At 45.4% G+C, this 27,818-nt stretch overlaps 2 protein-coding genes across 2 annotated transcripts; one reads left to right on the top strand and one right to left on the bottom strand.

Annotated features, from left to right (window-relative positions):
• Window positions 1-19: 19 nt before the first annotated feature.
• LOC137272177 (barH-like 1 homeobox protein) lies at window positions 20-20,552 on the bottom strand. Its single transcript, XM_067804528.1, has 3 exons — window positions 19,830-20,552; window positions 11,964-12,198; window positions 20-1,273 (listed from the first exon to the last, which is right to left on the bottom strand). Exons 1-3 carry the CDS (start codon window positions 20,176-20,178, stop codon window positions 1,018-1,020), a joined length of 840 nt encoding a protein of 279 aa, XP_067660629.1. The 5' UTR covers window positions 20,179-20,552; the 3' UTR covers window positions 20-1,017.
• A 3,874-nt stretch (window positions 20,553-24,426) lies between these two features.
• On the top strand, window positions 24,427-26,993 carry LOC137274732 (uncharacterized). Its single transcript, XM_067808073.1, has 3 exons — window positions 24,427-24,441; window positions 24,707-25,190; window positions 25,222-26,993. Exons 1-3 carry the CDS (start codon window positions 24,427-24,429, stop codon window positions 26,991-26,993), a joined length of 2,271 nt encoding a protein of 756 aa, XP_067664174.1.
• The last annotated feature ends 825 nt before the right edge of the window (window positions 26,994-27,818 follow it).

Genomic DNA, 27,818 nt, shown 5'->3' with positions numbered 1-27,818 from the left:
CAGGAATAAAGAAAACTGATTTCAAGAAACTTTCATCTTTATTCACAAACCACATTGCGTGTCACGTGATGTGACCACGTGTCGTAACAGAAGAAACTCATGTGTTTGGTTTTCTTTGTGAGACACACATGCGATCTCTCCGCTCCGTCACTTCCGTTATTGCCTGCAGTAGTATTTTCTTGTTCTGACAACATAAATAAACATATTTCAGGTAAACGAACATTTAAGGACCATATCTAAACGGTGCCGTGTGGTAGGTGTTTGGTCTGTACATTGAAGCAGGCAGTGGAAGGCTCTGTTAATCTCAACCGAAAATAGTCGTGGTTCCGTGGAAATGATTAATACTGAACATAGCGTCCATATAGTATACGTACGTTTCAATTACGCATAAATAGTGTGTACATATAAATACAGCGTTCCTCTCGGATATATACATCGAGTCTCCCACTACTGTGTGTCCACAGTGATTCCGTCAAGCACGTGCAGAGCCGTGTCGGTATAGCCAAGTCTTTAGTCTACTGGAACAGCACCTTATAAACCGCACAGGTCCTTGGAGATTCGCTGTATATAACAGAAAAAGTACCCGGAATACGTGTTGACCAGGCAGCACACCTGTGTGTGCACACTAGTAAACCGCATTGTACACAACGTGTACGTCCAGCTAAACGATTGATCTTCAGTTTGTGCAGAGGTTCGACATGACGTTGGAACATCGTGAAGACACCAGGGCAAAGTTTGCCGCAGCTTCCAATGATCCAAGCGAACAACATGACACGTAACGTTGTACTTCAGTAAAATCCTCTGTCGCCAGGAAAACTGTAAGTGTTTCAATGGAAGGCTAATATTTTCTTCAGCACTTTAAGGACAAGATCAGTATCCTTGCTCTTAAGGTCAAGGTTAATATCCCTCAACTGAAGATCAAGGTCATTTTCCCTGCATTAAAGGTCATGGATCGACCTGAGTCTGTATCACAGCTACCCGTAATGGGAATGTGACAAGTCTTCTGGCTGCTTCCGGTTAGTGAGGTGGGGGAAGATGGCTCACGTGTTGTTGTAGTCCATGGATGAGCATGCGTGGGATTATAGGCCTGTTGACGGGAAGGGCTCCGACGCCATGTCTGTAGTAAAGCGCGTCCATATTGGAGAGAATGGTGGACGTGTGAGGGTAGGAGGACCAGTAGGGACTGGACTGGAGCATGCGCTGTACGGCGGCGTAGTTGCCAGCTTCGGCCAAGAGTTCCAGGCCGACGGCCGTCTGTCGCTTCCACTTGGTTCTGGAATCATATGACACCGTTAAACTCAGTACACGCGACATACGGTACAGGCATAGTGCAGTATTAAACTCAACACACATTATACATCACACCCGGCGACAGTGTTAAACTCAACATACAGTATGCGCCACACCCAAGGAACAGTGTTAAACGCACCATACAGTATACGTCACACCCAAGGGATAGTGTTAAACCCAACCAGTAGTATGCATCACACACAACCAGCATATGACACATACACACAAAGGACCGTGTCAAACTCAGCACACAGTATACCCCACGGACAATACACGTTTCTTATACATATGGCCCGTGATTCAGATATCCGAAAATTCGCTTATCCGGACAATTTCAATGAAAACACAAGTGTTCGGATAAACGGGGTACGACTATATACGTCACACACGTGTATGTCACACACAGTATATGCCATATGCAGTATACGTCACACGCAGGATACGTCACACATAGGATACGTCACACACAGTATATGTTACAAACAGTATACGTCAATATATGTCACGCAGTGAAACGCTTCTCTCTGAATATACATGATTTTAATAGTAACGAATACAGCCACTTGACATGAAAAGGAGCCTAGAGAGATTTGAAATTCAGAACGGAGGGAATGTAGACTTGCTTCATCTAGGGCATTAGCATTGAAGGTAGGACTAGGCAGTAGAGGACGTAATGTGATTCAGGGACTGTGAGAGAGACTACCTTGTCTGTGTATTAGATGGTTCACCGTGTACATTACCGGCTCCACTTCATTGTCTGGGTGTAATAGCTACCTATTGGGCTGAGTGTATGGATTATGTAAACGAGAGAACATTGACACACTATTTACACGTAATTTGTCAGTAGTGTGATGTACGCGCAGTGAGACGATACCTTAGCACCTATTTATATTCCAACTGTATATCCCCTGCTTTATTTATGTTTAACAGAAACAGTCAGCGGCGTCAGCTCCGGAAACTGCCGAAGACAAACGGTCCTTAACGAAGCTCCGATGTTTTAATGTTATGGTGATCAAGTATCGGTTTAGAGTATTCCTGGGTGTATGCACGGCGAGTTCTGGTCATTGAGGCCTTGGTGGCGCCTGTGTTGACAGCCCCGGGAGCGAGAGAATTGAGCTCAAGACCCCAGTGGCCTCGTAATGCAGAAGCCGGTCCGTCAGATCACCAGAGTCTGCTGCGGGGCGGCAGGGCGAGAAATATCTCTTAAGGCAAGCAAACAATGTGCTAAACAACGCCACGGATGATAGAACAGCTATCACTTTCCCATTTCTCCTCATTACTTTTAATGAAGCTGATCCCTATCCCTAGTTTAGTATCGCGATCTCAGGACGACATACAAATAGCGTGACTTTCCCCTTCATTTACCATAGCTCCCTCGTCACTGGGCGAGCGAGATGTGGCCAAATTCGCTTGTCGATGCGTGAAGATGTCATGAATTTGTTCGGGCGGCGACAAGGACGTCACAAACTACATCTAAACACTTCACGGCAAGTGTAATACGGGACTGGAGGGACGGTCTCCTCTCTCCCTGTTAGTATCATAGACATGCTGCAGGCAACACACCACTTACCCACGCACACCTCAACAATGGCCGACAAATACAATCCAGAGAAAAATTGAAAACTTAAACAAAAGAGACGCGATCGATGCTGCTACTTTAACAGAAAATTAATAAGTGATTGGAAACTAAACACTTACATTCTCTGTATTGGGACAATGGCTGAGTCTGTTTTGTTGGCAACAATAGCACGTGAAGTCATTGTACATAGTTTACAGCGAACGACTTGGAAGAGTTGAAATGTGATTGGTGACTAACGGCCATGCCTGTGTGATGTGCTCACGCATTATTCTCATCTTTAGAATTTTTTTGTTATTCCACTGAGAATCTAATAACGAACACTATTTTTTCCACGCGGCTTCCACCTCGACACCGTTGTGTTCTGGATCCTACAGTACAAGTAATAGTGATAGTAGTTGTATGGTGGTGGTAGTTATAGTAGCTGCAGTAGTTGGAGTAGCTGCAGTAGGTGTAGTAGTGAAGCCAGCCGCCTAGCCCGCTCAGCCAGTGGAAGTCGCGGTGGCTGAGCGGGCTAGGCGGCTGACTTTGTGTGCTGGCGATTAGGTGCCAGACTCTGAGGGTGCGGGTTCGAATCCCGGATGGGACTCAACCGAAAAAAGTACTAGAATTTGTACTTTACTAAGAAAGTGAAATCCCAAATATGACATATGTTGCAGGTGTAGTAGTAGTGGTAGTCGTGATGGTGGTGATAGTAGTAATGTTCCCGCTATGTCGTTATGACACAGATAATCACCATCGTTGCTCTTGTTGTCACACTGTGTCGAGTAGCACGCTACTCGACCGTCTACCGTGGTATTTGTCCTACTCCTGTTTGTTGTTGTGTAGAGTAGCAGGCTACTCGACCGTCTAGCGTGGTGTTTGTCCTACTCCTGTTTGTTGTTATCTAGCGTGGTGTTTGTCCTACTCCTGTTTGGTGACATTGATAGCTGTAGTTGTAAACCAGCCGGCAGTAGTCCTAGTGTCACCTCTCGATCTGACAGTTGGACTTCATGAGTATTCTTGCCATACATCCGTGTTGAAAATAAGCACCACCCTGTATTTTTACCAATTAATTTGAAATGAAATCCGAAGCTCTATCCGAAAATAAGCTTTATCATTTGATAGAGCAAGAATTTAACATTTGAAAACGAAAACTTCATCGCAATTGCCATTGACATTGATAAGGACAATTGCCTTGATGTAAACCACGTGTTTTCCTGTTCTAAGACAAAAGTTACCTTATTTTCAAAAGTGACGGTAATAAATGATTGTTAGGCGGCCTATAAATTTGTTATTTATTGTGAATGGATGAAAGTTTCTAAACTAAAATCTAGGTAACAAACAAAAACAGTAAAATTCTGAAATGTATTTAAAGTTGCTTCACAAACAAAAATCAATAGATTTTAGCTGTAGTTATCATTATCCGGCATAGAGAAGTGTTTCTTCATTACAATAAACTCAAAATCATAAAACATTTATTCCAAAATCCTATTTCAGTTTTTGTCAGGTAGCCATCTGAACTGTTGGGAAAAGATCTGAATCTTGGACAAACGGGGTCTTCCTGATTATGCATAATTAAAGCTTACTTGATGTGTAAATGTTATGTTCCTATATAACAGAAGTGTTATCTTTGGTCAACACGTAATCTAATTGTGTAGTTTCAGCAGAAGACGAATAGTTTCCAGGGGTTAAAAGTCAGTCCCATCACATTTGTATCGACATGTTCTTTCATAAAGAATGCAAAAGGTCTGGTGTATGTAAAACTGTCAATTGATAAAGAAGCTTAAATTGATGGCTATACCCTAAATTGTCTGAAGCATTACATCTTATTTTCAACATACGACGGTGCCTTATTACTGCACGGTGTATATTTAATTGCTGCTGTTGTAGCACTTTATTCTGCTTTAAAAAAAATGGTCGAAGCATTGATGGTTCGGATGATCCTCGCACCACCATGTTTCAGTTCAAGAAACAGGGAGACGGCCCCTGTCCAACCCAAAACCTTTCCGAGAATGTGCGGACACCCTTAACACTGCCGCCTTCTGTATTTCCCTACGTGTTAGAAGGACTGTGTTCCCGGCAGTGACCTCAAGTACTCTCCCAAGTTCAACTGACCCAAGTGAGGTAACCTTCGACACCAAGACCAATGTCGAGTCCCACAATTTGTGCTTGGGATGCAAACGTGACATGTAGTCATGCCCGAGTTTTGTCAGTACCACTGTTGTTACAAGGACCAGAACATTCCACGCTGTAACTAATTCCATTGGTTTTATCAAAGATGCTACTGTGCCTAGTCTCCCAGGTGTTATTAAAACAAGATCTGTTGGCTTGGATATGCCTGAGACAGTATTACGGAGCTATTGCCGAGAATATATTGACGCCTTCACATATTGTGGGTCGTACCGTGGATGTATCTCTAGGTTCGAACATACTGTGTTTGTGTCAGAGCTGGGCATCAGCTGACAATGCGTTGGACAACTTCCTTTATTTCGTGTGGTTGACGTTTCGATACAAATACTCGGTACAAGTAGGTACAAGAATCTCTGTATCGGAACGTCGCAGGCAAGAAATAAAGGAAGCTGGTATTCATAGAAATATCATGATTGTAGTTCCCGACCTCAAAATACTCCTTTGATGATTAATTAAATTCATTGTGCCATAATATTTGCTCTTCTTACTATGATTGTTATTGCTGCTTCTGCGCCTTGGTGTGCAGAGGATTGCCTAAGTGAAAAGCTGCTCGTCCGCTGAACGCTCGTGCCGTGACGAGATGAATTTCACCTTTGACCTCTTATTTTAATGTCCTGGAGGGTAACGTCTGTCACTGCAGGGTTTAACACGTTCTCCCCACCCGCCCCACCCTCAAGCAGTCCATCCCTGTATTTCATTGTTGCCTGAGTTCTCATACATGTTAAAGCAGGTTGAGAAATACAGATGAGCCACCCCTCCCCTAGTTCCACCCCTAATCCACCCGGCGTGTCTTGTATCTGTTTATATTGTCCCATATGTCGGGCCAGGTTGTGGGGCGCTGATCACTACACGCATCAAGGGAGACAACCCATCAGTGGTCGGTGGAGCGTGGAGCAGGGGCCGGAATCGTGTATCTCAAGTCGACAAGAAGAGATGTTATCACCAGTGCATGGAATAATTAAATGCTATTACATTATCGTTAAATACTAGTCGTTAATTTTGCCAATCCCCGACCAGTGAATTTTGGCTGTGCCGAGAAACTGACTAATTTGCCCAGCAGGGGTAGGAGGGGTATGAATAAATAGTGGACGTGAAGGGCTCGTGGAAACAACAGAGAAATCGCATAGCGTTTAGAAACACTGAGAGATCCTTACAATTAGAATTGTCTGAAATGCTTAAGAGGAAATTTCCTTCCTTAACAGTTGATGTGGGATCGTTAGAAGCAGGTGCCCGCATGTGCTCCTGGGCTTATCATCTGGCTCGACGTTTAGCCACCGAGCTCCTTCACCATACTGGTGGTGGTGGGTTTTGAGGGGAGGGCCTGCGAAGATATCAGTAGGAGTGTAGGGTGTGGATGTGGTAAATGTGGTGTGGGGTGATCCCTTATATACAGACTGCACTCAGTCTACATACACACCAACAGTCTACTGCACTCACGCTACATACACACCAACAGTCTACTGCAATCAGTCTACATACACACCAACAGCCTACTACACTCACGCTACATACACACCAACAGCCTACTGCTCTCAGTCTACATTCACACCAACAGCCTACTGCAATCAGTCTACATACACTCCAACAGCCTACTACACTCACTCTACATACACACCAACAGCCTACTGCAATCAGTCTACATACACACCAACAGCCTACTACACTCACGCTACATACACACCAACAGCCTACTGCACTCAGTCTACATACACACCAACAGCCTACTACACTCACGCTACATACACACCAACAGCCTACTGCAATCAGTCTACATACACACCAACAGCCTACTACACTCACGCTACATACACACCAACAGCCTACTGCACTCACGCTACATACACACCAACAGCCTACTACACTCACGCTACATACACACCAACAGTCTACTGCAATCAGTCTACATTCACACCAACAGCCTACTACACTCACGCTACATTCACACCAACAGCCTATTGCAATCAGTCTACATTCACACCAACAGTCTACTGCAATCAGTCTACATTCACACCAACAGTCTACTGCAATCAGTCTACATACACACCAACAGCCTACTACACTCACGCTACATTCACACCAACAGCCTACTGCACTCACGCTACATACACACCAACAGCCTACTACACTCACGCTACATACACACCAACAGCCTACTGCGTTCAGTCTACATTCACACCAACAGCCTACTGCAATCAGTCTACATACACACCAACAGCCTACTACACTCACGCTACATACACACCAACAGCCTACTGCTCTCAGTCTACATACACACCAACAGCCTACTGCAATCAGTCTACACACACACCAACATCCTACTACACTCACTCTACAAACCTATCAATAGCCTACTGCAATCAGTCTACACACACACCAACAGCCTACTACACTCACGCTACATACACACCAACAGCCTACTGCTCTCAGTCTACATTCACACCAACAGCCTACTACACTCACGCTACATACACACCAACAGCCTACTGCAATCAGTCTACATACACACCAACAGCCTACTGCTCTCAGTCTACATACACACCAACAGCCTACTGCAATCAGTCTACATTCACACCAACAGCCTACTGCAATCAGTCTACATACACACCAACAGCCTACTACTCTCAGTCTACACACACACCAACAGCCTACTACTCTCAGTCTACATACACACCAACAGCCTACTGCTCTCAGTCTACATACACACCAACAGCCTACTGCAATCAGTCTACATACACACCAACAGCCTACTACACTCACGCTACATACACACCAACAGCCTACTGCTCTCAGTCTACACACACACCAACAGCCTACTGCTCTCAGTCTACATACACACCAACAGCCTACTGCTCTCAGTCTACACACACACCAACAGCCTACTGCTCTCAGTCTACATACACACCAACAGCCTACTGCTCTCAGTCTACATACACACCAACAGCCTACTGCTCTCAGTCTACATACACACCAACAGCCTACTACACTCACTCTACATACACACCAACAGCCTACTGCAATCAGTCTACATTCACACCAACAGCCTACTGCAATCAGTCTACATACACACCAACAGCCTACTGCTCTCAGTCTACATACACACCAACAGCCTACTACACTCACTCTACATACACACCAACAGCCTACTGCAATCAGTCTACACACACACCAACAGCCTACTGCAATCAGTCTACATACACACCAACAGCCTACTGCAATCAGTCTACATACACACCAACAGCCTACTGCAATCAGTCTACATTCACACCAACAGCCTACTGCAATCAGTCTACATACACACCAACAGCCTACTACTCTCAGTCTACACACACACCAACAGCCTACTGCTCTCAGTCTACATACACTCCAACAGCCTACTACACTCAAGCTACATACACACCAACAGCCTACTGCTCTCAGTCTACACACACATCAACAGCCTACTGCTCTCAGTCTACATACACACCAACAGCCTACTGCAATCAGTCTACATACACACCAACAGCCTACTGCTCTCAGTCTACATACACACCAACAGCCTACTGCTCTCAGTCTACATACACACCAACAGCCTACTGCAATCAGTCTACATTCACACCAACAGCCTACTGCAATCAGTCTACATACACACCAACAGCCTACTGCTCTCAGTCTACACACACACCAACAGCCTACTGCTCTCAGTCTACATACACACCAACAGCCTACTGCAATCAGTCTACATACACACCAACAGCCTACTGCTCTCAGTCTACATACACACCAACAGCCTACTGCTCTCAGTCTACATACACACCAACAGCCTACTACACTCACTCTACATACACACCAACAGCCTACTGCAATCAGTCTACATTCACACCAACAGCCTACTGCTCTCAGTCTACATACACACCAACAGCCTACTACACTCACTCTACATACACACCAACAGCCTACTGCAATCAGTCTACACACACATCAACAGCCTACTGCAATCAGTCTACATACACACCAACAGCCTACTGCTCTCAGTCTACATACACACCAACAGCCTACTGCTCTTAGTCTACATTCACACCAACAGCCTACTGCAATCAGTCTACATACACACCAACAGCCTACTACTCTCAGTCTACATACACACCAACAGCCTACTACACTCACTCTACATACACACCAACAGCCTACTGCAATCAGTCTACATTCACACCAACAGCCTACTGCTCTCAGTCTACATACACACCAACAGCCTACTACACTCACTCTACATACACACCAACAGCCTACTGCAATCAGTCTACATTCACACCAACAGTCTACTGCAATCAGTCTACATACACACCAACAGCCTACTGCTCTCAGTCTACATACACACCAACAGCCTACTGCTCTTAGTCTACATTCACACCAACAGCCTACTGCAATCAGTCTACACACACACCAACAGCCTACTGCCCTCAGTCTACATACACACCAACAGCCAACTGCTCTTAGTCTACATTCACACCAACAGCCTACTGCAATCAGTCTACATACACACCAACAGCCTACTACTCTCAGTCTACACACACACCAACAGCCTACTGCTCTCAGTCTACATACACACCAACAGCCTACTACACTCACGCTACATACACACCAACAGCCTACTGCTCTCAGTCTACACACACACCAACAGCCTACTGCTCTCAGTCTACATACACACCAACAGCCTACTGCAATCAGTCTACATACACACCAACAGCCTACTGCTCTCAGTCTACATACACACCAACAGCCTGCTGCTCTCAGTCTACATACACACCAACAGCCTACTGCAATCAGTCTACATTCACACCAACAGCCTACTGCAATCAGTCTACATACACACCAACAGCTTACTGCTCTCAGTCTACACACACACCAACAGCCTACTGCCCTCAGTCTACATACACACCAACAGCCTACTGCAATCAGTCTACATACACACCAACAGCCTACTGCTCTCAGTCTACATACACACCAACAGCCTACTGCTCTCAGTCTACATACACACCAACAGCCTACTGCAATCAGTCTACATTCACACCAACAGCCTACTGCAATCAGTCTACATACACACCAACAGCCTACTGCTCTCAGTCTACATACACACCAACAGCCTACTGCTCTCAGTCTACACACACACCAACAGCCTACTACACACACGCTACATACACACCAACAGCCTACTGCAATCAGTCTACATACCTACCAACAGCCTACTACACTCACTCTACAAACCTATCAATAGCCTACTGCTCTTAGTCTACATACACACCAACAGCCTACTGCTCTCAGTCTACACACACACCAACAGCCTACTGCAATCAGTCTACATACACACCAACAGCCTACTGCAATCAGTCTACACACACACCAACAGCCTACTGCAATCAGTCTACACACACACCAACAGCCTACTGCAGTCAGTCTAAAGACACACCAACAGCCTACTACACTCACTCTACATACCTACCAACAGCCTACTGTTTCGACAACCAATGATACACTCACGCATGTAAATCACATTATTTATACTGAAGGGTATCGACGGGTATCAGGGAGTATAGGCCACTCGAACTGACTCACCCTGGCTGTGGGGTGTCGGAGCTGTCGCCGCTGCAGCTTGGGGGATGGGGAGGGGGGCGACAAGGGAGACAGTGAGGTTGGAAAACAGTGAGGTGTGAAGCTACTTGAGTCCGTCAAGAGGATATATATATTAGAGTACAACTGGAGGGTGTATAGGTGTTTAACACCGTGTGTATCTCGGAGGGTACCACACATGACGCTATCTTTGCTAAACGAGACCGCCTATTTAAACAGAATGTTTTCCCTCGGTCTTTATGTAGCATCAAAGATGGTGCATCTGTGGAATAACATTAAGCCTGCTCTCTTCGCTGGCTCGACACAGTTGCAAAGGGGACACTTTTCTCCCCTACAAATAGTAAGCTAAGTCAATATTGACGGTAACATAACGTCTAAACCATGATTAAACCTCCCGATTGTCTGAAGGAGACTTCAGTAACTGTCTCGCCACAGGCAACACATGGCTCTCACTGTTCCTGGCCGGGGAACACCTAGGCCGGTCTTAAGATGATGAAAATATTTATCCACATGCCCCTGCATATATTGCTGTCAGCACTCCAGCTGATGGTGGAACACCTGGTCCACAATCACGTGACTAGCTCGCCATGTCTCACCAGAGCATTGCCATCATAATCATCATAATCATCATAATCATTAACAGGTCGCCTGAGTGTGGTGAAGAGCATGGAGAGTGGCTGACTGATTTCTCAAGTCATGTGTTAGATGATTTCTTTAACACCCTCTTCACAAGGTCGTCGTTATTCTTATTAATATGATAGTTGTTGATGTGGTAACACAGGATTTATTTTAATAACATTATGGGTGATGCAGAAACTATTTGAATGGTATACCGGGTGTTCTAGCACTATGTGACCATTGCTATTATTATGATGATCATAGTTGTTGAGGTGGGAAGACAGGAATAGTTTAATAGCATAGTGTATGCTCTAACATGCTCTTCACTGTGATGTCAAAATATTTTCAGATTTAGGATTCAATTATAAGCAAAACGACAGTTCGGGCATACATGGTCAAGCTGGTTAGGACTAATTGTTAATATTATGTTTAAGCTGAGATATGTCTCGCCCATAGTCACAATGAGGGTGTTCGCAGCTGAGATATGTCTCGCCCATAGTCACAATGAGGGTGTTCGCAGCTGAGATATGTCTCGCCCATAGTCACAATGAGGGTGTTCGAAGCTGAGATATGTCTCGCCCATAGTCACAATGAGGGTGTTCGAAGCTGAGATATGTCTCGCCCATAGTCACAATGAGGGTGTTCGCAGCTGAGATATCACTCTTCCACCGATAAAGTGAGAGTACTCTATACTTGATCTCACCTTCTGTTTTGGTACCACGTCTTCACTTGGGTGTCTGTCAGGTTGAGTTTGGCAGCAAGTTCCATCCTGTCCTGGACACTGAGGTATTTCTGTCTCTCAAAGCTTTTCTCCAGACAGCTCAGCTGGTGGTCAGTGAAGGCCGTGCGAGCCTTGCGGGGCTTCTTAGACTTAGAGGGGCAGTTAGGGTTGTCGTGGGAGTGGTCGTGACACCCCGCAGCGTCCGTCTCGGGCATTGCTGGAATAGACAAATTAGTCAGCGGATAGCTGAACATGGAACCTACAAATGGCTGGTCTCAAATAACTTGTATCAGTTTTTGTCACATGTTAAGATGCAATATTTTTATGTGAAGACAGATAAATACACATAATTACACGTAAATACACGTACTATGTATATCTGTTCTTACATATGCAGGTAAGAACCTCCGATTCTTTCTATTGATATTATGTCAGGACATATGGTTATTCGATATATACGCATATTCTGTTTTTTTTAAAAAAGTGTGTTTTCATGCATTAATTCATAAGCAGGTGCCCATCACAGAGTCGGTATTGTTCAAACTGTTGCTAACCCTTTGTTGCTAAGGAACTTTATAAATCCGTCTGACATTAGTACGAACATCCGTCCATCCTCATTGTTGTGTGTTAACGATCAGATGTTTTGTGGAAGGGACCCCAGATGTTTTGTGGAAAGGGGAAGGTTTGGAGAAGGAGTGTTTTGTTGAAACAGACATGTAATGTTATGTATAATGCACGTGTCACTGCTGGCACAGGACTGGAAGACATGAGCGGCGTGTGTAACAGGACAAAACTGAGTAACACTGGAAACAAAATCACTTCATTACATACTTTACAGTTCAAATAATTGTTAACAAAACAAATGGTGTCTTCATGATCGGAGAATAAATCGTTTAGAAGTTTATAAATTAGTGGTCGCCGTAGAGCGCTACATATTGAATATGTTTACTGATGGAGACGGCACAGACTTGGGGGGTTTCTACAACAGCAAAAACATGTATGTGTTTTAATTACATCTGTACACCGAAATAGATATTTTAATAAATGCATCTGACTTCCATGTACAGTAAATTCTTTCTTTCAGCTATTTGCACCTTCTAAACTATGGTCTATAAAAGTAGTAGACTATATTGCACCTTCTAAACTATGGTCTATAAAAGTAGTAGACTATATTGCACCTTCTAAACTATGGTCTATAAAAGAAGTTTCATGTTGCTTATGTACGTATATCCATTACGGGGAAATGTCACTAAGCTTGGTTATTTGCAGGCTTTGATAAACATAGGGTTGTATATTGAATCAGGTTCCAGCTGTCTGTACGTTTCTATTTATGCCGAGTGGACCGATCTACGTCCCTGCAGCAGCCAACATTCGTATCATGTTTTGTAAAGGATACAGAAAATTAATTCGAACATATGCCAACGTGTGTGTTAGGCCAATACTTCCAGAAATTCATTTGTTTTCGGCAAATGAAAAAAAATTCTTTCCAGGATTTTCGGGAACATTGCTTCTTCCAAATTATAACAGAAAGATTTCTCAGTTACTACCTGTACTAGTATATGGGTGTATGGATATAGATAAGCAACACTGGTTTGATGGTTTGGATAAGTATCATAAGTTTGTATCGTTATTTTATGCAGGAGGCATGCTTTGAAAGTTTACCTGTCGTGTATACCTGTGAAAAATGTTTATCGTCTTGAGCTTTTATCTCACCGCTGCTCTAATCACAAGTTACTGATACAAGAAGGCAGAAAATAGGTTCAAATAGAGAAGAAAGGCTCCGTCCTTTGTGTGTAGTTAGGAACATAGAATCACGTTTGTGTCGTGTGTCCATATCATGATGCTCTTAGTCCCTTTATCATTCCTGCATGTTACTATGCATTTCCTTCACATGTAAATGGTTGCACCCCCAAATACCCATGTATTACCACTGTTTGCAAAGTATGTATTCCTGGGATTTAAATTACGATTGGCGTTTTATACAGTCACAAGTATTATATATATATCAGGCACTTCATAATGTTTTATCCTGTATGTTGCACCTGTATAGTGGGTCAGTGGCCCCCATATTGTCAATAAACTCATTCATTCTGTACTAGTACCATGTGACACTGACGTCCTCACCCTGTTCCACTAGGCATGAGTGGAGTGTTGCTTCAAAGACCAATAAATCAAGGGACTTATAGGGAAACTTGATAAAACATCTATGTCCTGAAACGAGTTACTCTTAACAACAGGCTTTCAACCCATTTGACTCAGTCAACCTGGCTAAACACAGAATACTAAGGGAACAGATAAACGAACGGTCACTTGGTGTTGGAAGCAGTTACGCTGACCAAGAATCTGATAACTTTAAGATTGACTTTTTAGAGGGTGTACCCAGGTTACGATGTCCCACCATATCACTGACCACATCACTGACCACATCACTGACTATGTCACAACAGAACGAGGTAAGGTAGTGAGAATGCGAGGTACGCATCCACCCGGATGTATTGAAGGGGTGTATCCTGTCCTGTCGATATTGTACCTGGAATAAACATCGTCCGTAACAAAACCTGACCCTGTACCTCGTTGCTGCCTTCCTCTGTCGTGGTGCGTGAATTGCAATATTTGCAGTTGTACCAGGAGCTTTGAAGGAAATTAAACCATATCAACCGTGTCTGTTTATAGTCTCATTAGTTTAACGGCCTCTAATTGGTGTAGTCGTAACGATAAACAGATCCACCAGTCACACCTGAACACGACACCTGTCCAGTAATTAACACACCTGTCAGAGAGCTAGTTCAGGTAAGGGATCCCTGTGCCGTCATCGAGGCATACGACGCAGCGCAATGGGGGAAGCGGAGAGACCTCTTACACCACAAAGAGATTCACGGATTATCAGGTTTAAGCGATTAGCTGCACACCGTGTGGCGAGTCGATCAGGGGCGACTTCTTTCAACTGTTCTCGTACTTCTACTCAACTTATCTGATTTCATCGTTGTAGATGGCTGGGATAGCGAGTCAAAGGCGGGAGGGTAGTTAAAGACAGCATTTAACGCGCTGACAAAACGTTTTACACAGATCCGATTACATGTTTAGGAGGTAATAGACATTTAAATTTGAAAAGATAACAGGTTTCGAGTTCTATCCTATTTTCGTGCACGTTAAAGGCTGGTAGAGAGTGGAGAGTTTGGAGCCGCGCTGTCTTGTCCTCCAGATAACGCTTAACAAAACTCATTGTGCAGACTGGAGTCGACTATATCTGCCCGCATCTCTCGTGCTGCCAGCAATTAGAGGACTTGAGAACAAAGCTTCACATACTGTCTTCACTCACAGCCATACAACATTTCAGCAGGGACAATGAGGAAGACTTAGTAGAAATTGTTGACATTTCTCAGGAAAGTGAGTCAACGCAAGTGATACGGCATGTCATGGTCAACACCTTATCAGACATAGCACTAGAATTACTCCCCCACAATTAGCAAGAATTAACAATACCTATACGGACCACGCGACGTCAGCTTTCCAACATCCTTGTTGACCACGCCCCATTCACCATGGACAAACGACGGAGTCGGATAGTCCGTTATTACTGGGGCGGGCCTTACTATTACTTCCGCCCGCGTGTAAATGTAACTGCACATCAATAACGCTATGAAACATATGACCAATGACATCCATATTCTGTCAAATTAGTACCAATAAAATTTGAGGTTATCAGTATGTGGACATACTAGTACCATTACCATCACGTGTATCTGTACATGATCAAAGGTGTACCGATACACTTCAAAGATGTAATGTACCAATGCAGCAGTATCTTCACATGTATCTATGTGTGTAGAAACTAGTACCAATACAATTTCGAGGACAAGAACTATTCATACAAGATTATAAAAATGTTAAGTACCATATTTGATTCCTATGATGTATAGTGTCTATTCTGTATTGGGCGAAGCAGGAATTCACGGGCATGCTCGTAATCAAAGTCATTTGAAAAGTTTTGATTTAAGACGGAACCGAAGACCTAAAGAATACAAGCATGTGTCTTGAGAATGCCTTTCAGTCACCTAACTAGGGATAAATTACTCCATAAAATTGTACATAACGAATTATTTCGATAACATCCAATAAAGACCGATAACAAAAGCCCCGTAGGTGCTGTCTAAGGCCTGGGTAGGGCGGCGGCTGTGTGTATCCATCTAAGGCCTGGCAATATACAGTCTGTCTAAAATCCGCACAAAAATATGGGACCAGATCTAATGTTATAGAGAGAACATTGTTGTTCAGCCTCTGCATGGCGTCCTAGCGGAATGTGGACGGGGTCACATGTGTCGTGCAGGGGAGCACTTCGTGTTAGAAAGTCCTTCACCAGACACACTCACACACACACTCAGCACTGGTTACCAACAATTCTGCAGTCACGCTGACCGAGGACAGATGGTGTCGATAAGCCAGTAATCGCACCCCTGTTCCCCTTCCCCACCTGCATCGTCCACGCCATGTGTAGGGCCTCGCCGCCCATTTCATTGCCTCATCCCCTGAGATCCAACAACCAGGTCGAGATGACAAGGGTACCACTCACCATCCATCCCCCAGAGCACCATACCTACCCTTTCCCCCTCCCCCACCCACACTTCCACCCGCGAGTCCTCAGGACACCATAGAACCTACCCCCGGATCGCCATGACTCCCGTAAACCCATACCACCCCAGACTCCACCGGGTACCCAGGACACCATTTAACCCATGACTTGCTCCCAAACTTACACATGTTCCCTTTCCCAAAAAAGTCCCACTCTACCCCCTATCCCTTCCCATATCGTTGTGCCCACAGTCATGGTCCTGACCCCGTCAGGTGTAGGTTTGTACCCTGTAGACGACGCTAACCAGGAGAGTCCATGACGGTCATAGGTAGCTGGTACACCCTGGGTGAGAGGAGACCCTCCCGGGTACATATCGGGTTCTGAGGGCTCAGTCACACCGGCGCGATGTGGGGTAGTGTGATATGTCTCCGCTCTGCACGCGATAGATCAGTTAGTATTGGCTTTCCTCAACAACTGCTCGGCGATTTGTCAACTTACAGGGTCGTTTGACTTGAATATCACCAATCATTTCCTCGAGTTGGCAACTTAGGAACTGTCGACAAATGGAGAGGAAATAGTATGTTGGCATGCGGGGGCATAAACACAACCTCTAAAATAGGAGGGGGAGGGACGTGCTAGCTTCAGTTCAGGAGGGAGACAGAATTTATTTATTTATTTATTTATTTATTTATTTATTTATTTATTTATTTATTTATTTATTTATTTATTTATTTATTTATTTATTTATTTATTTTTCACTATTTTATTTATGCTAACATGTTGAGATTATGGTTGGCATATGTATTTTCCATCACACGCCACATATTTTGTTATTGAAAATAATTGTATAAAATAACTAGGACGGGTAGGTTCGCTTTGAAAGATTCATTAATTGCCAAATACGACATTCCATGCCAAGGCATCAGGCAGTCAAGTTGAAGAAGAGTTGCACGCCGGCAGATTCAAACTAGCAGTGCATTGCTGATCAAAGCGGGTTTCTACGGGAATTTCTTTAATAATTAATTTTAACCTGTATACAAATATTGCCGCGTGAAACTAGCCGTTGTTTTGCAACAGCGTGGCAGTGCCTGGAGATCAGAAAAATTATGTATTTCCCAGACGGAAACGGTCTGGCTTGTGTACAATGACATGCACATTAAACATAAATGACGTGGATGCGGGTGGATGGAGAGTTTTATCTAAGGTTTAAGGAGTGTAAATAATTTATACGTTCATCATCGGAAACTGGTATTACGTCTAAAGTATGTTAAACCTGTTCATTGTTAACCGCGCGGCACTAGCGATTTCTCTGTGTGAAAAGTGGCTTGTCGAACAGTTACCATAGAGCGTGGATGTATGCGACACCGTTATATCACTGAGAAAATATCCGCTGAGAAAATGGATGACTACTCGCATATGCCTTCTCCACTTAATGCTTAAATAATACACAGACTTGTATCAACCGGCATTAAACCGACATGGAAGACAACGGCATCTATACGATAGTCGGACGCTGATGACAGAAATAAATCGAGACTTTACAGAGGTTTACAATTCTGATTTACAAGACTCATCTGTTGTACTTGCATGGATTGCAAAGTACAACTCCCAAATCTGCTACATTCACCCACAAAGACAAACTGGTTCACACAGTCGGGTGACGTCCTGGGTGAGACGTTTATTTATTGCTGACTCGTTTACGGAAAATATTCTTTCGTGACATAAAACTATCTCTCTGTCATACGTTCAAAATTATCTCCACAAAGTTGAACTTCAGGTGCGAAATAATTTAGATTAACACACATACAAAATGAACTCTTTCTCTCAGTGTTTTGCATGTATATTTATTTTTTGCTTTAAAATTTCGTTGGAACATAAATATTTCCGCGGATCAAACCGAAGGAACAAATACCGAAATGTAAGGACCGATGTTTCCGACATACCCGTGGCGTCTCTCACAACATTGTTATTATTCGACAGAGAACGGGGATATAAGGTAATTCTACAACAATACTCAATACAATTGTACAATAATACATAATAATGTGAATAGTAGCCAAACGTCAGTAAAGGTTTACGATGATGTATAAAACAGATTGTTGAAGACGAATATTTGTGAATAACTCATGAAAGGTATCTCAGTTTCGCTTCGAAAATATATATTTGTGAAATTTATTCGGACTGGAACATTGCTTGTACTTCTGTGTTGGTCGTTTTCAGTGAATTATGACACGATTGGTTATCATTGAAACAACATTTATCACAATTGTGTTCGTGTTTTATATAACAAGGGTTTAAGGTATCTTAATAATGGTTAAAAGGAATAAAAGCACCAAACATTTACGAAAAGTACTTTTTCATGCCCTGTTTGTAACCTATTCTACAAATTCGTTGACAATTTCTTTGTTCACAAACTAGACCTGGTTTTAATTTATTATTCAAGGAAAACAATACTAAGAGACTACAGTTCATTTTAATTTCAGGGGGTTGATTGGCCAGCTTTGAACGCACAAGCACACTTTCAAGCCGATCAACAATTAATAACTTAGGATTTAAAAAGCCGATCAATATCTAAAGTTGAGAAATGGAGGAACATAAATACATGACACTTTTCTTCTGGATTACAAATTGTTTATTGGTTGTTAAGGGCGATAAACGAGGAGAAGTTGCCCTAAATAAACAATAAACACTTTGGTTCCAGTAAAAGTGTAATGTATTGAAAACTAACATAACGCAGAATTAGTCAAATGTTTTTTCCGATGTGTTTGGGATTTGCTTGGCAAGCATTATTATGTAGTTACGCATTTGTTTTCATTTTTAAGGACTTTCACGCATGAACATGCTCCCTCGTCTCCCCTAGCATGTTCTTCTCCTCTAGTGTGGGCAAACAATTCGGAGATGCTGCCAGAATAAGATGTATGAACAACGACACCACGCGTGAATATTCCAGGTTCGGCTCAAGTCGGGTGTGTGACAGGGTGACTGAACCGTTCCGTGTTTAGCCTCCAAGGAAAGTGGATTGCGAGGTGTAAGAGAGTGGGACATCTCAAATGAAAATGTGTCGTATCTGCACACTTGATACCATGTGGTTTTGTTTTGTTGTTTTGTTGTTGAGACCGGTCAACAGTTACTGCCTCTGATCGTCTTGATTCACTGTGGACAGGACCTATCCCACAGTTTTGGATTATACGTGTACAATAACTATCATCCTATGCTATACTCTACGAGTATAACTGTCTCACTATAAGGCGAGTGTATAACTGCTGGCATATACTTACAGTCACTAAGTTTATCGTCGTTGTCGTCGTCCTCCGGTTGTCTGATGAAGTAGTCTGGGTGCTGTAGTTCGGGTGTTGGGTCGGTCCGATGTCTGTACAGATGGGGGTTGACTGATGGAAACACTGTGTCTGACCTCGGGGGGCCTTTGTCTGACAAAATGTCTGATATAAGAAATGAGGGTTTGCTGTTGGGTGGTGAATATTTGACACCACCCCTTGGTGACTCTCTGTCCTCAGAGTTATCTGCCCTTGTTGTTGTTGTTGAAGGACTTTCACACTTGTCATCACCTACTCCGTCGCCCTCGCTGTCGCTGAGGTTGAAGGCGACACTTGACTTAGAGTCGGACATGGTTGATGTACAGTTACAAACTCCAGTAGATGTACAATGTCAGTGGTAAGGAGAATGAGCAGACGACCAATACTTCTATTCAAATAACGCACAAGAAATGGTTTTTCCCACAAGAAATACAGAAATCTCTCACTTGGAAACTCCAGCGTTGCGTGAAAATCTTACTGAAGGTTCTAGGTGGCGGTCATCGCTCTGTGACTGGGTTGTAAAACGACTTCATTCCAGCCAGAAACACTAGTTTTGATAATCAGATTTAATCAGCTTTCAACCAACCACTGCCCTTCAGTTTATCCTGTCTTGCGCTTGTTCTGCTGCGATAATGAGGCAGCGGCTGATGTGAGGCCTATTGGGCGGCGCTCTCGCTACTTACTGGGCGCAAATTGTCACAGTCCGTGGTAATCAATACTCTTCAGCACCGATCACTGCAATTTCGATTTGTTTGCAAATTATCTCGACTATGCGCGTCGAGCGGTGGGACATCTATCATGTTTTACCGTGTTATTCGCCACGACCTGTCCATGTGCGTCAATAACAACTCTATTGACACGCATTGAGCCAATCACTCAGCACGGGGTGCGGCTACTGAGGGCGAGGGCGGTACTAGTGTGTATTGACAAACGCATGAAGCGAGGCAGGGATACGTTCACTCTCGTTTATGGAAGGGGGAGGGAAGTCAATGTAATCCTAACATTATTCGAGTGACCTGCCAACAACATGACAGCACGGAAACACCAGCACATTAGCACGCGTCCAGCATGTTGGCCTGGGCAAGTAACTGACTCAACTGGGAAACAATGGCGAATGTTGGGAGACATCAATGGAAGAAGCACGGTTCTGGCTGCCAGTATATCATAAGCCCGCTCAGAACACACGACCACAAGAAGGGGTACGCACGGAAACACGCATACGCACAGCCACACACACTCGCACACGCTTACTTCAGCAAAGATATCTAAAGCTGCAGGCTTTGCTGAGTAGATAATACACAAAGAAAAGAAGAATCTATTTAAATTATTGTTTTTGTTGTTTCTTCAGTTAGTTCACATATGATCAGAACAGATCGATCCCTGATTCAGCAATTCCTTCACAATTGATTACATTGCCTAATGTGTGAAGCCCATTTTCTGGTGTCCCCCGCCGTGATATTGCTGGAATATTGCTAAAAGCGGAGTAAAACTTTACTCACTCACTCACACATTGCCTAATGGGACACATTGTCACCGTAAGCTCCACTGCTCAGTAATGGCACAAGTGAGGTTATTATGTCACAGTGAACACACCTACATTCACCACTAACAATTGATCTATCGTCTCTACCAGGAAATACATCCTCATTCACCACTAACACATGATCTATCGTCTGAGTAACTTCGATCAAGTACCGGACATTACGTATTACGAAAATGCGGTAACTGCTCATGAACGCAAGTTTGCACACAGATGCATGTCTCCCCGTGTAACTGTCAACATGAAAGCTGTGTCCCACCTCAACTATCACCATCACTTGACCCCTTTGTTAACAGCTCCTAAATGATGAAAAACAACTTTTAGACCATGGCATAAGGCAGTGATTAATAAATAATTTGTCATAATCAAAACACATGCAAATTGCCAACGTTGCGGTGTCGCGACTCTAGTCTGATCAATATGGCCGCCCCCAGTGTGTGCTGCAATATGTCAAATATGCATGACATCTTGCTGTTTGTCTGTATGGCCGCCCCCAGTGAGTGCTGCAATATGTCAAATATGCATGACATCTTGCTGATTGTCTGTATGGCCGCCCCCAGTGTGTGCTGCAATATGTCAAATATGCCTGACATCTTGCTGATTGTCTGTATGGCCGTCAGTATGGTATACAGTTTTTTAATGTGTTCAAGAAAACAATATGGAAGTTTTTTTTATTGATATCGAAACAATTAAACGTGTGGAGATTATTGTGTTTACGGAATGAAACCTATGGCGGCTGTGGCGATCCACCGACATTGAGACAACACACTTAGATGGTACTGTACTCCAGTACTCGAATCACATACCCATGTCCCATGTCCCACGCCAATCCACGTTTTGTCCCTCACATCGACCCAAGCCCAATCTCTCATACCTCCTACTCCTTCAGACCCCCCTCCCCTGCTCCTCCTCCCACCCCTCTTGCAACGTTTCTGCACTGCTCTCCTTCCTGCAGCTTCTGTTACCCTGCAACTGTGCCTGCAGTACCTGTCCTGCCATACTTCCTGTAGCTTCTGTCACCCTGCAACTGTGCCTGCAGTACCTGTCCTGCCATACATCCTGTAGCTTCTGTCACCCTGCAACTGTGCCTGCAGTACCTGTCCTGCCATACGTCCTGTTACTCCAAACAACTCACTTCGATCAGTGTCCCCCCTCGTTCCCTGATATTCCTGGATCGACAATGATACAGCCATTTGTAGAGAAAATGTTGAAATCTACATTTTATCAGTATAAGCACGAACTTAAACAGACGTGATGCTATCCCTCGTTCAATAGTTTACACCTACATGCAGAAATTCTGCTGTAACTGTTACTGGGTGACTGGGTGACTGGGTGACTGGGTGAATCCGGACGTTCGGTTCGACGTCTGCTCCAAGACTCATAGAACAGGTAAAACAAACACTTCCGTCTCCCACAAGATACAAACACACTTTTACACCAGAAGCCGATTTACCACCACAGAGATCGACTTCCAGTCACAAAGAGCCTCCAACCAAAACACACTCACCGCTTTCCTCCGACCTCCCACACATAATCAATCCATGACAATACAAATCCACCTCACATCCGACACATCCATCTCCCACCACACACATCCACCTACCACCATATACATATCCATCTACAACCACACACACATTCACCTACCACTGCTCACACATGCACCTACAACCACACACACGTACACCTACCATCACACACATCCATCTATCATCACACACATCCATCTACCATCACATACACACACATCCACTTACCACCATATACACACACATCCACCTACCACCACACACATCCACCTATCATCACACACATCCACCTACCATCACACACACATCCACCTACCACCATATACACATCCATCTACCACCACACACACACATCCACCTAGCACTAGCTCACACATCCACCAATAACCACACACACTCATCCACCTACCATCACACACACACATTCACCTACCACTACTCACATCCACCTACAACCACACACACATCCACTTACCACCACATACACACACATTCACCTACCACCACATACACACACATCCACTTACCACCACACGCACATCCACCCATCATCACACACATCCACCTACCAAAACACACATCCACCTATCATCACACACACATCCACCTATCATCACACACACATCCACCTATCATCACACACACATCCACCTACCACACACACACATCCGCTAACTACCACACATAGATCCTAGTAACACCACTAACAACAGAAAACCATCCATCACGGCACGGAACCACCTCTCATCACAGAGCACCACCTCTGACGACCGATAAGCACCTCACGTATGACAGATACAGCTATGATCAAACAGACCCACCTCTCGCCACATACACTCTGAGGCATACATATTACGCATGAGTCAATCGGCAGCAGTCCCGTCAGTTTCACCGATGAAAGAGAATGTTATTCTGTCGACTTTTGGTTTGTGTTGAGGAGAAATCTGATTGGAGACAATGAGACGCGGTATCCAGTAGCGCAGCCCAGAGCAACGCTGAGACTCTTCCACGGCGGTAACGTGGGCTTTCTTTGTACAAAATAATTGCATTTTCGTTGAGTCTTGTGCTTACGTTAGGAGTTGTATGTTGTGGAGAATGATTTTCCGTTACGGGCCAATCTGCTGCATGGCCTCGGGCTATGGGCTGTGCTGCCCAGGCCATTCTTCCCTCTTGCTAAATCCAAATTTCATACAGTCAGCAGCCCTTTAGATGAGGTTAATCTTTTATTGAAATGTCAATCAAAGGCAATGAGATGTGTTGCGAGGACACAGCATCAATACCAAGTGCTTTTCATGGGTGGATTGTATTGAGTGACTGTATCTTTATGTCACAAGTTAACATAGTGACCGTGATACCTCAGAGTGGGCGGCCTGAACTTCTGTCACGTGATCTGCTGAGGGTGGCGGGAGGAACATACAAGTGGTGGTGTTAAGGTGAGGTTAGGGATATGTGTCAAGTAGTGGGATAAGTTCAGTAGGAGATATGAGCGTGGATGTCGTCTACTGACGTGAGATGCAGCATCTCGAACTTTGGTAGACTGCTGAAACTAATGCAGAATTTAGGTAAAGTAAAGGAAACGAACTTATTCATTATTTACTATGTAATAAACTATATTTTCTACACAGGTAACTAAACTAGGAATATGGACTATTTCTGAAATTTACCGAAGAGAATGGGTTCGCTTCAAATTACGGAAGGTGTTAGCTAATCCGTTGCGGCAAACATTACATTGTTCTTGGTTGCATTTAATAGACAGTATCGTTTACGTACAGCCGGGTGAGAGTATTCCAGGCCCCCTTTGTCCGAGTTCTGTCGGTAACAACGAGGAAACATTACCAAAAAAGTTTAAATTAAACACCATCACCAGTACTACCACCAACCCTGCCACCATCACCAGCACCACCACCAACCCTGCCACCATCACCAGCATCACCACCAACCCTGCCACCACCACCAGTACTACCACCAACCCTGCCACCATCACCAGTATCACCACCAGCCTTGCCACCATCACCAGCATCACCACCAACCCTGCCACCACCACCAGCATCACCACCAACCCTGCCACCATCACAACCACAACCACCAGCCCTGCCACCACCATCAGTACTACCACCAGCCCTGCCACCATCGCCAGCACAACCACCAGCCCTGCCACCATCACCAGCATCACCACCAGCCCTGCCACCACCACCAGCATCACCACCAGCCCTGCCACCATCACCAGCATCACCACCAACCCTGCCACCATCACCAGCATCACCACCAGCCCTGCCACCATCACCAGCATCACCACCAACCCTGCCACCACCACCAGCATCACCACCAACCCTGCCACCATCACCAGCATCACCACCAGTCCTGCCACCATCACCAGCACCACCACCAGCCCTGCCACCACCACCAGCATCACCACCAGCCCTGCCACCACCATCAGTACTACCACCAGCCCTGCCACCATCGCCAGCACAACCACCAGCCCTGCCACCATCACCAGCATCACCACCAGCCCTGCCACCATCACCAGTACCACCACCAACCCTGCCACCATCACCAGCACCACCACCAGCCCTGCCACCATCACCAGTACCACCACCAACCCTGCCACCATCACCAGTACCACCACCAACCCTGCCACCATCACCAGCACCACCACCAAACCTGCCACCATCACCAGCATCACCATCAACCCTGCCACCATCACCAGCACCACCACCAAACCTGCCACCATCACCAGCATCACCACCAACCCTGCCACCATCGCCAGCACAACCACCAGCCCTGCCACCATCACCAGCATCACCACCAGCCCTGCCACCACCATCAGTACTACCACCAGCCCTGCCACCATCGCCAGCACAACCACCAGCCCTGCCACCATCACCAGCATCACCACCAGCCCTGCCACCATCACCAGTACCACCACCAACCCTGCCACCATCACCAGCACCACCACCAGCCCTGCCACCATCACCAGTACCACCACCAACCCTGCCACCATCACCAGTACCACCACCAACCCTGCCACCATCACCAGCACCACCACCAAACCTGCCACCATCACCAGCATCACCATCAACCCTGCCACCATCACCAGCACCACCACCAAACCTGCCACCATCACCAGCATCACCACCAACCCTGCCACCATCGCCAGCACAACCACCAGCCCTGCCACCATCACCAGCATCACCACCAGCCCTGCCACCATCACCAGTACCACCACCAACCCTGCCACCATCACCAGCACCACCACCAACCCTGCCACCATCACCAACACCACCATTAGCCCTGCCACCATCACCAGCAGCACCACCAACCCTGCCACCACCACCAGCACTACCACCAACCCTGCCACCATCACCAGCATCACCACCAGCCCTGCCACCATCACGAGTATCACCACCAACTCTGCCACCACCACCAGCATCACCACCAACCCTGCCACCATCACCACCACAACCACCAGCCCTGCAACCACCACCAGCACCACCACCAACCCTGCCACCATCACCAGCATCACCACCAGCCCTGCCACCATCACCAGTACCACCACCAACCCTGCCACCATCACCAGCACCACCACCAACCCTGCCACCAGCACCACCACCAGCACCACCACCAACCCTGCCACCACCAGTAGCACCACCAACCCTGCCACCATCACCAGCAAAACCACCAACCCTGCCACCAGCACCAGTACCACCACCAACCCTGCCACCATCACCAGCATCACCACCAACCCTGCCACCATCACCAGCACAACCACCAACCCTGCCACCATCACCAGCACAACCACCAACCCTGCCAACATCACCAGTACCACCACCAACCCTGCCACCATCACCAGCACAACCACCAGCCCTGCCACCACCACCAGTAGCACCACCAACCCTGCCACCATCACCAGCACCACCACCAACCCTGCCACCATCACCACCACCGCCAACAACCCTGTCACCACCACCACCAACAACCCTGCCACCAGTACCACCACCACCAACCCTGCCACCACCAACAGCACTACCACCAACACTAACCCCACCATTACATGGGTGAGGTGGTTCACGTAGGCATACATGGAAGTGGGAGTTAGTCATTGGAGTATATCTCTCCTCCAACGCACCAGGTTACCTCCGGGATGTTTACATGTATGTTTATAATTGCGGCATCCAGAGGACGTACTATCATCTACCAGGTTCCCGGTACCTGGTTTTCATTGCGTTTGGCGCGTGATCAGTCATGCAGGTGAAAAGATTGTCGCCCCGAGGTAGGGTTATATAGCAATAAGCTATAGGCTGGGTGGTCACACGTGGATCAGAAGAACGCAGTTGGGCTGCCCATAATAGCTAGTCCAGGAAACTGGGCTTTTTGTGTGCACTGATCCACTAGCGGGAAATTGATGCAGCAGTTTGCACAATGAATCATCCAGTAGTGTGAACAAAGTAGAATCATCTAGTAGTGAGAATAATACACCAATACTAAGAACAATGGTTCAGAAGTGCAAACGATTGTCCAGTCGTGGAAACAATGGCCCAGTAGAGTATAGAGACATTCGGGCGTGTGAACAGGTATCCAATACTAGGAGCAATGGTTTATTAGTATAAGCAATGATCCAGTACTGAGTCAGTGCTGTACTGATCATGACTGCAAACTATAATCCAGTAATTTAATCAATGATCAAGTACTGTTAACAATGATCCTTCAGGGTTCAGTACTGTAAGCAAGGATCCAGTACTGAATAGTGATTCATTACTGTTGGCAAAGATCCATTGTTTTGGACAATGATTCAGCAGTGCAAAAAATCATCTGGTCGCATGACGAATGATTCAGTACTTAGACCAAGGAGGCGATATTGCAAACAACCCAGTGCTGCCAGCGATG

The sequence above is a fragment of the Haliotis asinina genome, chromosome 2 (assembly GCF_037392515.1).
Source record: "Haliotis asinina isolate JCU_RB_2024 chromosome 2, JCU_Hal_asi_v2, whole genome shotgun sequence".
In the NCBI taxonomy this organism is placed as follows: domain Eukaryota; kingdom Metazoa; phylum Mollusca; class Gastropoda; order Lepetellida; family Haliotidae; genus Haliotis; species Haliotis asinina.
Note: the sequence above shows the minus strand (reverse complement) of the source record. Positions and strands in the feature narration are given on the sequence as shown.

Bases quoted from the DNA above. Each gene is read 5' to 3' on its own strand.
- LOC137274732 (XM_067808073.1), top strand. The intron at 25,191-25,221 runs GCATCACCACCA...CACCATCACCAG, and splicing joins CAACCCTGCCACCATCACCA to CATCACCACCAACCCTGCCA.
- LOC137272177 (XM_067804528.1), bottom strand. From the start codon at position 20,178: ATGTCCGACTCTAAGTCAAGTGTCGCCTTCAACCTCAGCGACAGCGAG. The intron at 12,199-19,829 runs GTAAGTATATGC...TGTCTATTCCAG, and splicing joins CGACGATAAACTTAGTGACT to CAATGCCCGAGACGGACGCT. The intron at 1,274-11,963 runs GTGAGATCAAGT...ATATGATTCCAG, and splicing joins ACGTGGTACCAAAACAGAAG to AACCAAGTGGAAGCGACAGA.